This window comes from Pleurodeles waltl, chromosome 2_2 (assembly GCF_031143425.1).
Source record: "Pleurodeles waltl isolate 20211129_DDA chromosome 2_2, aPleWal1.hap1.20221129, whole genome shotgun sequence".
NCBI classification, from domain to species: Eukaryota; Metazoa; Chordata; class Amphibia; order Caudata; family Salamandridae; genus Pleurodeles; species Pleurodeles waltl.
The window spans coordinates 1,111,757,838-1,111,773,482 of NC_090439.1; the positions used below are offsets into that span (position 1 = coordinate 1,111,757,838).

Consider the following 15,645-nt stretch of genomic DNA (forward strand, 5'->3'; position numbering starts at 1 on the left):
ATATCCCGCCCGCGTGACTCCTGGGTTCGCGAGCGTCCCTCCCTCGAGAGCACTGTCTGCTTTACTGTGAAAAGGCCCCAAAAGGGGCAGGGGCTTCAGTAAACACTCTCTGTGACTGAGCGCAGGCTGCAGGGGGCGGGGGGCGAGATATACCTTGTCACGGTGGAGACACCTAAAAGCAGAGTCTCTGCAAAGCGCCTTGTCAGGGAGGGGCTGACTTTAGAAAGTGCATTGCTATAAAGCTGCAGAGACTCCCAGCCCTGGCAGCAGCTCCCTCGGCCTCTCCTCGGCAGTCCTCCAGGTTTCCACAGGGCCCGACCTTTGCAGAACAAATACGATGGCGGCCAAGAAGGTGATCACCGTGTTTGGGGCGACAGGTAAGACTCGAGGAAAAGCGGACGCGGGCTGGTAAAATCCATAGATAAGCACTGCACACAGCTGCCAAGGTTTCCGATTGGCCACGGGTGACATTTTCAAGGCTTACGCGTGCTCGGGAGTGACATTTCATTCAGTATGCGTGACGCTCTGGCACTTAATCGAGTAGAACATGGGAGAAACGTGCACGTTAGTAATTTAGTAAATGGCAGAAATTGCCCCTTTTGTTGTATCTAATGACCAAGAAACTGCCTTAAAACGGCTGCAACGCTTCACATGCCTATGTAACATGGTGGTGCCACAACATACAGGTCACCTGTGGGTAGCGCCTTCGTTTATTTAAGCTGCGTGCTTGTGAAGCTTGGGAGCTGCTCTGGGAGCAGCAGAGAGCCTTATCAGTGGCTGCTCTTCTGTGACGCGGATGGGCCATGTTTACCGCGCTGGGAGCATGTGTACAGGCGTTTTGTGATAGTAATCAGCGAGCAGACAACTATTAATACAAACTAGGGTGACCACCTGGCATTGATGCAAATTCTGGACAGGACTGTAAAAAATGAAGGACAAAGGATCAAAATTCAGGACACAAATTCAGGACAAAGGGTCAAAATTCAAAACAAAAATTAACGAACAAACGTCAGTTTTACAGACACGCAATAGAGGCCATGCCTCACTATATTGACAGTGCATTTATTTACTCTTTTTTTAACATAGCACTATTTATTCACTGGTCTTTTTGTGATTGCCACCTGGTATGCTACATTCAGGTGTCGCATTACGTCCTTGTTCAGTAGTAAATTAATGCCATTCAGTACTGCGGCACAGACATCACCCCCTACCCAAATCTACCCAATCTTTCTTGAAGAGAAAGTAACAGCACATTTTTGATTATGTTTCTGAACATTTTAAAACCCCTGGCAAACAGTTTGGGAAACATTAAGGTAATTAACCTTATGCAAATTGAACAAAAACATCTGGCTTACCACAACATGTCTGTAGTCTCTCAGCACTAGAGTGTATGTCTGGGACTCTACATTTATCTCACATGAGTCTGCTCTGCACTCTATGACACTGCACCACTCTGCATTACTGCACTCTCTGCCACTCTATTGTATGCCACTCTGCTCAACTGCACTCTATGCTACTCTACTCTATGCCACTCTGCGCCAATGCACTCTAAACAACTGCACTGTACGCCACTGCCCTCTACTCTGCACCACTGTACTCTACGCCTCTGCTCTCTGTGCCGCTGTACTCCACTCTACATCACTGTACTGACACTCTACTCTGCAACATTGCACTCTGCCACTGTACACCAATCTACTATGTACTACTGCATTCTACGCGACTGCACTCTATGCCACTCTACTCTGCATTACTCTGCTCTACGTGACTGCACTCTACAGCACTATGTTTACTCTGCACTGCACCACTCTACACTACGCCACTGCACTCTCTGCCACACAAGTCTACTCTGCACTCTCTGCCACTGCACCACTCTACACTACTGCTCTCTCTGCTACTCTATTGTATGCCACTCTACTCCACTGCACTCTATGCCACTCTACTCTTTCCCACGCCACTCCATGCCACTGCACTCTACACCAATGCACTCTAAACAACTGCACTGTACCCTGCACCACTGGGCTCTATGCCACTGCTCCTACGCCGCTCTACTCCACTCCACACCACTATACCACTAAGTTTTAGCCATGAACAGCAGCCACTCTGGTGTATAACATGGCTAAAACACATTGGCAAAGCTTTGCCAATGTTTGTTAGTATTATGAGGTACCGAGGCCCCTGAAAGAACTGTGAATGTTTAAGTCCTTATTTTAAACATGCATTCAACGCCTCATCAGGGATAGTAAGCGCTATACAAATACAATTACATCATATATAGGCTGCTACAAAATACGCAAATACGTTCTGGTTAAATAAAAATAAGTGCTTCTCAAATACAGATTTGAGTAATATACAGTTTATTTTATAACACTCCATTAAAACCACACACGCTACAGCTCACCTAGGATACCATTGCAGTACCTCTCTAAAAGAAAATATCTTTGCCATCAGATAGCTTCAAGTGACTCCATTGGTTAAAGTGGATGCAGGTTTTCAAGCCCCTTTACATTTGCAGATTTACTAGTTGCCTACATTTGCATTTCTTTAGGGAATGAGACACCCTGGCAAGAAGGTCTATTTCTTATCTGTCTACCCCTCCCTCCCTCCAAGCACAGGAGACTCCCTACCTTCCCCCAGCTGGGGAAACTAATCTGCCTGTAATTTCGATCTGCTGTCCTTTGTCCTTTTGGTAGAAGGCTAAAATTACGGACAAATGGCGTCCGTTAAGCCTTTCATCATGGACAACGGACGGCAGGGCAAAATTATGGGCAGTCCATGAAATTTACGGACGGGTGGTCACCCTAATACAAACTGCCCTCTCACACTGCTGGACAGATGTCCACTCGTACAGCCTGACTCCAAGCTTCGACTTGTTCCTTAGTTTGGTCCTTATTTCGCGTTACTGGTTACAAGGCCTTACACCTTCAAACCAATCATTTTGCTTATTTCCGTACCTGAGAAGTATTTGGTGCGTGCCACGCAGTGGGGTAACTATACTTGAGGGGGGCCCCCACTCAGTCAGCAGCTCTCAGGCCAGGGGCTCGCGCACAGTGCCAGCCGGTGCGTGAATGCCTGCTGCTGAGGGGACCTCCTGGAGCTCGCCCCCTGTACTAGTGGGGGCTACTGCTATGCCACTGATGCCGCTTGCACAAAGATCTAAGGTTCAGCCACTACCCCTCACCTCACTCTCTGTCCAAGAAGGAGGGCCTGGCTCTGCTTATATTGGTGAGCTGCAGAAAGGCTGAGAAGCCAGCTGCAGTCCTAGGACTTTAGACTCTGAGTGGGCAGGAAGGTGGTTACATTGATGCATGGCCACGAGGGAGACACAGCCTGGTGGACTCGGCCACCAGGGACACACAGCTTGGTGGACCCGAGGTGCCAGCCTCACTCACTCTATAGGGCAGTGGTCTCTACATTTTTAATGCCATGTCCCCCCTAGTTGAAAAATAAAAATCATTGGGCCCGCCGAATTTTTCACAACTATTTTACAAAGATGTAATGTTTAAATAAGTCTAGACCTATTTAAACTTTGCAGTTAAGTACTGTAAAATGCAATAACATGCTTCTGCTTCTAACAAAGCCGTAATATATGTATAATGCTTCTTTTGGCCAGAGCCTGGTGCCCCCAATCCCGATCACTTGAGGCCCACCAGTTTAAAGACCCCTACTCTAGGGACACTGGGGCAAGATCCACACAAGATGAAGAAACAAACTTTTATCCATGAACGCTCGCCGGCATTAGGGTCAAAAGGTGACACTCCACTGTGGGGGAAGAGGGGGCGGAGCGCCAATTGCTGGAAAAACAAAAACAGGTGCCACCCCTGGTTTATGTGAGGATACTACCGGGGTAATGATTCGTTCCGAATAGGATAAGCTTGTGTTGTGACTAGTAGGCCACATGCTTGTGGAACGGCCTTAGAGGCCCTGGCTAGGTCTCAGCTTGAATCAGTGCAGTCAGCTTGGTCCCCAGCCCAGGGGCCATCGCTGTGACTTCACTTGCAGCTTATAGTGCTGCCAAATTTTATTTTTGTCAGAATAATATACTTAAATTTAGACACTGAGGCCAGTATACAGTGTAGATTTCATCTGAGGGATGGCAGAAAGCCCCTATTAGTTGGTATATTATATGCAGAATTTTACTAAAATCAAAAGGCCTGGGCTAACACCAGACTTAAAAGATGCCATCCTAACACGCAGCCCCAAAAGCATATAAAAGATAATGGCCAACCTGGCCACTTGTGAATGGAAGGCTTTTATTGTCCCTAACTAGGCATCCACTAGTCTTGTCTTACAGACTCTTCAGGACATTAAAGGAAACAAACATGTAAACTGCTTCATCTGTTCACTGCTTTTGCCAAAATATGCACAGGCTTCCTACATCACTGAAACCATGAAGGTTGATACCTGAATAAGAGGTGGAGCTGATATCTGGGATCCTGTCTTCATTCCTTCAGTAATAGCTAGTGTATCATGATTGTAGGAGTTGGCTCTGCGTGTACTATCTCAAAGTGAAAGATAGTGTGCACAGAGTCCAAGGGTTCCCTTTAGAGGTTGATAGTGGCACAATTAGATAATACTAATGCTCTGATTTGTGGTAGTGTGGTCGAGCAGTAGGCTTATCAGAGGGTAGTGTTAAGCACACAGGCAATACATGGGAACACACACTCAAAGACTTAACTCCAGGCCAGTAGGTTTTTATATTGAGAAATATTATTTTCTTAATTTATTTTAGAATCACAAGATTCAGAATTCAAGTAAATACATAAATTGTAAGGTACTTGGCATAGGTAAATATGGAACTTTGAATTAAAACAGTAATGTACACAGTTTTGGCAAAAATGTCAATAAGCTATGGCAAGAAGCTATTTTAAAAGTGGACACTGCAAAAATCAACAGTTCCTGGGGGAGGTAAGTACAAGTTAGTTTAGCAGGTAAGTAAAGCACTTACAAGTTCAGTCTCCGGGGCATAGGCAGCCCACCGTTGGGGGTTCAAGTCAACTCCAAACACCCAGCACCAGCAACACAGGGCCGGTCAGGTGAAGAGGCCAAAGTAGGGCCCGAATAACATAGGCACATATGGAGACCAGGGCTGCTCCGGTTCCAATCAGCTAGCAGGTAAGTACCTGCGTCCTCTGGGAGCAGACCAGGGGTGTTTTGTAGAGCACGGGGGGTCACAGGCACACAAAGTACACCCTCAGCGGCACATGGGCGGCCGGGTGCAGTGTGCCAAGTAGGTGTCGGGCTTTAGATAGAAATCAGTGGAGAGACCCGGGGTCACTCTGGCGATGCAAGCAGGGCACAGGGGGCTTCTTGGGCCAGCCACCAACTGTGCCACAATGAGGGCCGCCTGCTGGTCACTCCTGCACCGGTAGTTGGTTTCTCCCTGGCCTGGGGGCTGCGGGTGCAGTGCTTCTTCCAGGCGTTGGGTTCTTTGTTACCGGGCAGTCGCGGTCAGGGGGAGCCTCTGGATTCTCTCTGCAGGCGTCGCTGTGGGGGTGCAGGGAGGTCGTCTCAGCGTGTCCACGTCGTTGGAGTTGCCTGGGGGTCCTCTCTGCAGTGTTGGTTTTTCTGGACATGAGCCTGGGGCGTCGGGTGCAGAGTGTTGGGGACTCATGCTTCCGGAGTGAGGCTAGAGTCCCTTTAAAGTTGGTTTCTTCTTGGTTGTTTGGACAGAGCCGCTGTCCTCAGCAGTTTCTTGGTTCTTTGGGTTGCAGGGCAGTCCTCTGAGTCGGCAGAGGTCGCTGGTCCCGCTGTTGCAGGTTCTTTGAGTCTGGAGACAGGCCGGTAGGACTGGGGCCAAGTCAGTTGTTGTCTCCGTCGTCTCTGCAGGGCTTTCAGGTAAGCAGTCCTTCTTCTTGTTTCAGGTTGTCAGGTATCTGTTTTCCTGGGTCCAGGGTCGCCCCTAAATACTCAATTTAGGGGCGTGTTTAGGGTTGGAGGGCAGTAGCCAACGGTTACTGTCCTGGAGGGTGGCTACACCGTCCTTGCGCCGCCCCCCTGTGGGGAAGGGGGCACATCCCTAATCCTATTGAGGGAAATCCTCCAAAGCAAGATGGAGGATTTTCTAAGGCAGGGGTCACCTCAGCTCAGGACACCTTTGGGGCTGCCCTGGCTGGAGGGTGACTCCTCCTTGTTTTTCTCATTATCTCCTCCGGACTTGCCGCCAAAAGTGGGGGCTGTGTCGGGGGGCGGGCATCTCCACTAGCTGGAGTGCCCTGGGGCGCAGTAACACCAGGCTTGAGCGTTTGAGGTTCACTGCCAAGTGTTACAGTTCCTGCAGGGGGAGGTGTGAAGCACCTCCAGCCACTACAGGCTTTGTTCCTGGTCACAGAGTGCACAAAGGCACTCACCCCATGTGGCCAGAAACCCGTCTGGATATGGCAGGCTGGCAGAAACTGGTCAGCCTAGCACTAGTAGTTGGGCTGGTATACAGGGGGCATCTCTAAGATGCCCTCTGTGTGCATTTCTCAATAAATCCCACACTTGCATCAGTGTGGATTTATTATGCTGAGAAGTTTGATACCAAACTTCCCAGTATTCAGTGTAGCCATTATGGAACTGTGGAGTTTGTGTTTGACAAACTCCCAGACCATATACTCGTTATGGCTACCCTGCACTTACAATGTCTAAGAATTGGCTTAGACACCGTATGGGGCATAGTGCTCATGCAGCTATGCCCTCACCTGTGGTGTAGTGCACCCTGCCTTAGAGCTGTAAGGCCTGCTAGAGGGGTGACGTACCTATGCCACAGGCAGTGGGTTGTGGGCATGGCACTCTGAGGGGAGTGCCATGTCGACTTAAGTATTTTTCTCCCCACCAGCACATACAAGCTGTGAGGCAGTGTGCATGTGCTGAGTGAGGGGTCCCCAGGGTGGCATAGTACATGCAGCAGCCCTTAGAGACCTTCCCTGGCCACGGCCCTTGGTACCAGGGGTACCATTTACAAGGGACTTATCTGTGTGCCAGGGCTGTGCCAATTGTGGAGACAAAGGAACAGTTTAGGGTAAGAACACTGGTGCTGGGGCCTGGTTAGTAGGGTCCCAGCGCGCTTTCAATCATAACTAGCATCAACAAAAGGCAAAAAGTTAGGGGCTAACCATGCCAACAGTGGCATTTTCCTACAATGATCATATGTGTAATTATACTACGCTGCTATTTATATGGCACAAATTGCATTTTGGTATTTAATATTGCTTTGAGATGCAATGGTTTTCATTTTTTTCAGGGTTCTCAAAAGAATGAAATCCAACAAGGGTTCTGACTTAGGCCACACAGATGTCACACACACAGATGTCAGATCTCACACACTCACTGTGAGACTGGGAGGGCTCAAGTCTTCATATGATTTGAAATAAAGGCGGCACAAATTGTGCTTCCTATTGCCTTAGGCTGGGCTCAGTTGGGGTTTTCAGTAAGACAGGTGCTGTGCCCATTCCTTAACGTGGCTAGATGCCCACCGCCTTCGGTTTGAGCAGCAGGAGTTGGTGCCCAACCCACAATGCAGCCAAGGCCTCCTGCCCATGGCCTTTTTCATTCAACCAGCTGACAACCCCTGGTGTGCAAGCCTTTCGAATTGTACCTCACCCAATCCCTGCATCTAACCTCCTGTTTAGCCAACCTTTGCTGTGCACTGCCTTCTGGCTGCAGTGGTTGGGTGCCTGGCTCATGCAACAGTGATTGGCTGGAGGTCCTGTCCTGTGGCTACTCCCTTCTTTCATCCCAGCATGCAAGGATGAATGAAAGCTATGTGCAGCGGGGATTTGTAGGACAATTGACAAAACTATTTTCGAAAATGGTACAACATGAATATTATGTCTAGACTAATGTCACTACAAAAATATCGAGAAGCAGAATATAGAAGGTAAGAAAGTTGCTTTTTATGCACATACTATGGTTGTTTTTAAAACTATAGTTGTATATAATATCAGTACTTTAATATAGTTGTATTACATTTCATGTTTTAATTAATTTAATATCTATATATTAGTTCCAATACTTTTAGGTGTTAATATAATTAATTTAATTGTTTTACCATTTTAAGTATAGTTTGTAATTTGTCATGTGCAACTTTTTTTCCATTTAAATAGCAATTGATAATTTGGTAACAGGTTGTTGGGTTAGTAGGGGAATAGGATAGGAAGTTATTGAAATAATTTATAGCTTTTTAGTTTTAATTAATTTATGTAAATTGAATATTTAACAGATTAATTAGTTGAATTGATTTATTAATCGGTATTTTAAAGGTATATTTATTATTGTATAGTCAAATTACTACTTTTTGTTTTAGTTGTGGGTTGTTAGATTTGTAGGGGAATAGTCTGGGAAGTCACTTAAAGGAAAATATTCAAATTATTTGTTTATGTTAATTAAATATTTAATTGATAATTAATTATGCAATTTTAACATATTATTTGTATTCAAATTATGATTAATATGTGTATTTATTTATAAAATGTGTAAAATGTATGTTATATTTATTAGTGGCTTTAATTTTATTTGTTTTATTTAATTAACAGTTTAATGTTATTGTTTTATTTATAATGTATTATAATTTGTTTTGAGGGGGTGTTTGTTTTGGGGAATAGGGAGGTGGTGTATTATAAATATTGCATGTATAATTTCATGTGTTCATGAACTATATATTTTTTTATTTTGAATATGTTTAATAATTTTATTTTGTTAGGTATTTAAATGTTTTTTTAAAAAAATGATTAGGATTTGGAGTGGTATATGTAACCCTTCCTGAGCCCAACAATTTCCATGTTTTCCCTACTGTTGTTTGATTGCCGTGGCAATAGTAAATGTAACCTGTCCAAAGCCACATACTTTCCCTACTGTTGTTTAGAATGGAGTGGAAGTAGTAACTCTAACTGCCCCAAAAGTGCACATTTTTCCTGATTTTGCTTACGTTGGAGTGGGAATAGTAAAATTAAGTCCCTAAGTTCAGTACTTTCCATACTGTTGTTTGATTGGAGTAGGATTAGTACATCTAGTCCGTCCAAAGTCCCAACACTTTCCCTATTGACTGTTGTTTACATTGGAGTGGATTAGTAAATCTAACCATTCCAAAGTCTAACACTTTCCATGATTTAGCTTGCGTTGGATTGCAAATAGTAAATCTAACCTCGCTAAGTACAACACTTTCCCTGCTTTTGCTTACATTGCATTGGGAGTAGAATAAGTAACTCCTCCAAAGTATAATACTTTTTCTTCTATTGCTTAAATTGGAATTAAATTAGTTAATCTCACTCCTTTGAAGTCAAACACTTTTGCTAGTGTTATTTCTTTTAATGCTGTCAATTAAAAAATATTTTGTATTTTGTCTTTGATGTTTATTTTATTGTTAAAGATATATATATATATATATATAAAATTCTTATTTAACTTAAATTTTTTGAAACTCTGAATTGAAATTTTAAGCTAATTGTGATATGTTACTGTTAATATGTTTGTTAATTTTAATTTAGAAGTAATTGTTGATATTAGCATTTTTGTAATTGTTTAAATATATATTTTTAAACTTATTTATTTATTTCGCAGTATTATTTTTTATAAGTGTAATATTTAAATTAGATTACATATATGTTTTGATTATGTATTTTAGATACATTTTACTTTTAAGTTATTGTTAACATATTTCATTTACTGTATTTTAAATATTGTTTAATTAATGCTATATATTTTGTAAATAATGTGTGTTTATGTGTGGGTGTCCCTGGGTGTGTGTGTGTAACATTTGGAGTATTGTTTCAGGTGGGTGACTACCCACCTCAAGGAATAGTTACCTTCCTTATAAGGGTGAACCCTCATAGTCACTAAATTAACCTGAGCTCAACACCCTGGTAACCATGGCACATAGCAGACAGGCTTACCTCAGGGCAATGTGTTCATTTTGCAGTGTCAAAACAGCAATAAATTTGGCACAAAACAATAGAAATCTCAAACTGAATTAGAAAAATAGAGTAAAATTAAATAAACAAAATGACAAAAACCTAATAATTGGAACCAGCGATATACATTTTTAAAGTTTTATGTAGGAATAGGCCTAGAAATACAAAGGGCCTGATTACGACCTTGGCGGATGGGATGCTCTGTCACAAATGTCTGTTTGATTATGGGAATTTGAGATAGAAATAGAAATGAGATATTTTTTACAAATGGAAAACACTCAAACGATTGATTAACTAATATGCAGCATTGACAACAGATAGATCATGTCAGTTTTTATTCTTTAAAGGGGAGCTGCACAGATGTTTGGCCCAAACCAAAAACATATGTGGTGAACAGGTTTGACATAGATACATAGTGGCATAATCGGTCAACTCGAAATTTCTAATTCCACTTTCACTTCATAACAAAATAACTAATTTCTGAACTAGCCAGACAGAGAGAAGTGGGTCATCCTTAGCCATGGAGTCATTTTTTTCCAGATCATTAAAGAAACTTGATGAATGCAGAGCCAAATTATTTCACCATGCCTGGCTTGCAGAACCATCTTAACTAGATCTTAGTTTGCAATTCTCCCTCATTGGAGCGCTTGAGGAGAAAGGATTTTAAGGCCAACTTCTACATCCGACCCACATCATACCTAACCAAAACTACCATACCGAGAAGTGCACAAAGTGGGCATAAGAAATGCCACTTCCTGCTCAGAGTGGAGCATGGGTCTCCTTGCAGCCTGCATCCGGGGCATGTCTCACATGCAGTGAGACTCAAATTGAATCTGAAGTAGAGGAAAATACCCAAATGTACACATTCACCAACTTCAAAAAAGTTCAGGGAAATGACAGACCCTGCAAATCCTTATGTTATGCCCCATATGCTTCCAAACAATGTACCAATAGAGATCCTACACTATGGTACAGAGTGGGACAGACCACTCCAATTGCATTATCCCAGTTTTCCTTAACATTATCATGAATGATGCTGTGGGGAGGGGATTGCAGTAGCCCATATAGAACGATCTGCAGTTGTAACCCACTCACTCTGGACTGATTCAGAGAGGGGACACTTCACATGTGCCCCCACTAACCTTCTAGTTCCGCCTCCCATACTACATGCCAGTCACACCCCATCCCGCATGTCTTCAGCCAGCTGGAAGGATTGCTGGTGAGTGGGCCCACACGATAAACTAAAGGTTTGTTTCTATGAATTTTTCTCATTTCTGTCAACATTGTCTTTTATTTTTGCATACACTGAATGTAACTTTTTAAATTTATCTTTGTGCATATGACTTTATGTTTAGTGTTTTCATTTTCTCACACATGCTTTTTTAAATGTTTTCACAATAGCATATAAACAATTAGATTAAAGAATAACAGTAGAAAAATAGAGGTCTTAAGGTATGTATATGAAAAAGAATAAAAAATTAAGAGTAAAAATTTAACATTTTTCCTAGTACATTTTTCCCTTACACAGTGGTGTCTTTGCCATTTTATGAGCCAATACCCCTGTCGTCATTCCATGCCCCTGTTCTTTCCACATCTTCTTATACCAACTCCTACGCTATCACATGCACCTTCTGTTAGCCCCACCCCTAAACCTGTCATCCCTAACCCACCTCTTACCACAACCCTAACCCATTCCTATTAGTAAACCTTACTCAAACCCAAATTACAAGACATTACCTTAGACTATCTCTTACCCTTCTTGTTGTTGTTTAAATCACTATACCTTGTTTGTTGCGTACCCCTAGGTGCTCAGGGCGGGGCGGTCGCACGAGCCCTCTTGCAGAGACCTGGTTTTGCAGTGAGAGCGGTTACACGCGATGTCAACCGGCCGGCATCGCAGGCCCTTCGTGACCTGGGAGCCACGGTGGTGAAAGGAGACCTGGACAACCAGAAGAGCGTGGAGGAAGCCATGCACGGGGCTCATGGGGTATTTCTGGTGACCAACTTCTTTGACAGTTTCAGCAAGGAGAAAGAAGTGCAGCAGGTAAGATCAGGACATCTGCCTTTGATCATCACGCAACATAATAGGTAAAGCCCTTCCTATAATGGGTGTTTTTCCATGATTATTTATATTTCCCATCCATGGGAACTTTTAGGGATGCTTTACCATAACATTTGTCAAATATTTAATGTTGGGCAATTCCAACTATGAAGCAACCTTTTTCTCTTTCATGGACTTTCTGGAATGAGTTCTATGTTGATAAATTCCCATTCCAGGCTTTGGCACGCACATTGGCAATTCTGTTCACCAGTTGTAACTGTCTTACATTATTTTATTCCGTATTCTTAAACGTTATTGTATTTTATAGCTGTAACCTATATGAGATAATATATTACTCCTATAATTCCCATAGCCTGTAGAAAACAAAATCTTCGTTCCTAACTAGCCTGTCATCTACTGTGACTTATCTTCACTATTTAAAACTGTTACTGAATAAAAACACATGGCAAGTTTTACAATGGACATGATGCAGTCACTCATGCAGTATTTATGAAACAGGCTCTGAGCTTAAGCTTTGAATATGAGATGGGTCAGTGTCAAAAATTCTGCTAGCTTTGTGAAAAAGTTGCATGAACTTTCTGTGTGGCTCTGGAGAACTGGTGGGGATCCTCTTAGGAGAAACTCTAGACGGCAACATCAAGAGAGGATTGGAAGAGACTGTAGTTCATTCACTCAGCTCTCCTTCTAAAGTGGGGAACTACATCTCACAAACAACTCAGAGGTTAGTCCCTCCCATGAGGTCTTCTTGGATAGATTATTGAATATATACACGTTCCTTCTGCATAGATACGCAGGACAGAAAGTATGTCTCGAGGCTGTTTAAGTTTCAGTGTCCGGGTCCAGTTTGTGTGGCCCACTTTAGATGGTGTTTTTCTGAACTTTTCAGATAGGGTGTTTGCAGCACACTACTTTCAGAGCTCATTGGTAGGCATGGGCCAAAATTTGTTTTTAGATTTATTTATGGAATCTGTGAATTGATTGGATGAGTACCACAAAGCACAGATGCGACTGGACTAACCGCCTCAAAGTTTAGATTCAAGATGGCTGTGAGCCACAATTCTGCCTTTTCTTTATTGTTGGGTTGACTTCTTAGTTATGCCTAAAGTATAAAAGTTTTGTTGTGGAAAGACAGATTTCAGGTTTTCAAATGTGAACCATCAAAAGGAATGGACATTTGTTGAATCTTGAATCAATCGAAGTTTATGTCATTCAAGATTGTGCTACTTGTGTTTGCCCAGCATCTCTTGTGACATCATGATCTAGACCTGCGGAAAGCTAGAGACCTTCATCTGTCACAGGTGCAGCCTCTGTGAACAAGGTACCGGGTCCTTCATTAGCTGGACAGTGGCTTCATTAAAGCTCTTACGTAAGCACAAGGGTTTGGAGATGCACATGCAGGTCTGAGGAAAGAAGGAATGGGATGGAGGGTTGTGCTGGTTTGTTATAAACAGAAGGCAAATCCTTTCCTTGATGGTGCATGACCACTTAGGCCTAATTCTGAGTCAGGTGGAGTACGATTGCCATATGGAAATCTGCTCTCCCTGATTCAAAGTGGGGCAGTGATATCACACCATTTTTCCTGGATGTTGAAACACCAGACCTGAATTGTCCAGGTGATGATTCCACCTGGAAAACTGATTGAGGTTTTCCCTGCAGCAGTAACCAAGCCAAGCCCATTTCTGGGTTTTTTTCTGATCTGAGGGGCCATTGTGTGCATACAATGCTCCCCCTCGCAGAACTTAGCTTTCTGTTCCTTTCCCTACTCCGATACCCATCCTCAGTTCCTTCACAACCCCAACCAGAAGTGGAAGCATTCACTTACCACCTAGACCAGGTGGAAAATGTACGCATTAAACCGCATGTGGTTGGAATTCTGTGTGGATTTATGATACTGAGGTTAGTGCATTTAGGTAAAATATAGATTTACTTTTATTATTTGGACATCTTTCTCGCTTTCTAAATATATTTTTGAAAGTAACAGGACCTAGTTTCCATAGGAAAAGCTTTTTTTGTCTTGCTAATAACTTTGGTTCTGTTTGACGAATCTTTATGAGATTCTTAAAACTAGTTTGCTACTCACTTCAACTACTGTCTAGAATGTTTTCATTGGGATGGCTCCATGGATTCATGCGCCAACAACAATGCCATGATTGGCTGGCCACAACCTGAGAGTAAAGTTGCGGCTGCCATTTTGTGTATTGGCATTCAGTCCCAGGGGGAGGGGAAATAAAACTTAAAACTAATAGAAAGGGTGAGGGTAGGGGTACCTTGACCCCATGGAACTGATGGAGGGGTCTGTGAGGGACCTCTCATGGGCAAGGAATTACCCATAAAGGTTTTTTAGGGGGGCACGCACAGATCCATCGGGCACTCACCAAGGCCTCCCAAGTGAATCTGCAACTGATCCATGGATCCAGACCCCAATAAAAAAAAAATACATCCACTCACAGAGCCACAAACCAACTACTACACTCAGTCACAGACCCACACAGCCACCCACACACCCACTCGCATACCCTCTTACCCACCCACACAACCACGCACCCACCCTTACAGCCACCCTCTCACAGACCCACAAAACTACTCGCACACCCACTTACAGACCCACACAGCCACTCATACACCCCCTCACATGCACACACTCCAACCCGTCACACGCACTCACAGACCCACACAGCCACTCATACACCCACTCACACAACCACTTATACACCTGCACACCCACTCACACACCCATACCGCCACTCACTGACCCACAAAACCACACAGACATGCACTCACACACCCATGTACACGCTCACACACACCCAGTCACACACTAATACAGCTACTCGCACACTCACTCACATACCCACAGCGTGGGGTCGGCCGCATATGGTGGGGTTGGCTGCTGAGCCTGGCTTGAGGCCAGGCTCTGCGGCTAACCTCCTGCCACGCCTTGTGCTGCGGCAGTTGGATTAGGGTATGGTAATTAAATATTACTATATGTTAAACAACCCTAGAAATTCACTGAAAAATACAAAGGTTACAGGGATGTCATAGTTTGGAAATAGGTTTAAAAAACATAGAAATTCACTAAAAACCAAAGATAACAGGGGTATTATAGTTAGGTTCAAATTTTACACGCACAAAGCCATAGAAATTCAGCAGTTATGATTATACATATGTCAAGGAACTATGACTCGTGCCCTAAGGTTAATATAACTCGCGCCCTCACCATGCACTGCTAATTACTCCACATGTTACATCAGTCATGACATCTTCTATGACATCATTGATAATATCACTGCAACATTTGCAATAAAATTATTGATGAGAACTGTGCATAGCGGGGTGCGAGTTACAGGTTACCTTGGGGCACAAGTTAGATATAGGCTGCACCCTTTTGTCCTCCAAATTTGCCCTTTGACGTAGCGCCCCCCCAGTCCTGCTGTGGCCGCTGTCCTTCCATACACCTTAAATGGTTTCTCGCACAAGAAGCAGTCTTCCAATCAAAAGTGCACCCTCCTCATTCACTGTCCTCTCCTTGTTTGTCTGCCTCGTCCTCTTCCTCACTGCATTCTAGCATAGCAGCCATTACTGCTGATGCTCTGATCCAATGCAGGCTTTCCGACCGACTTCACTGTCCTCTCTCACTTTCCGTTGTTTTTGCTGCCTGACTCACCACCACAGGCGTTGCTGACCATTAGGGCCGCA

General features: G+C 43.7%; 1 protein-coding gene across 1 annotated transcript in view; it reads left to right on the forward strand.

The window, feature by feature from the left end:
• The first annotated feature begins 162 nt into the window (after positions 1 to 162).
• The window catches only part of LOC138274751 (nmrA-like family domain-containing protein 1), a 65,254-nt gene continuing 49,771 nt past the window's right edge, over positions 163 to 15,645 (forward strand). The window contains exons 1-2 of the mRNA XM_069219016.1: positions 163 to 377; positions 11,693 to 11,931. Of these exons, the coding sequence (XP_069075117.1) occupies positions 338 to 377; positions 11,693 to 11,931 (279 nt within the window). The 5' untranslated portion in view covers positions 163 to 337. The remainder of the gene's footprint in view (positions 378 to 11,692; positions 11,932 to 15,645) is intronic.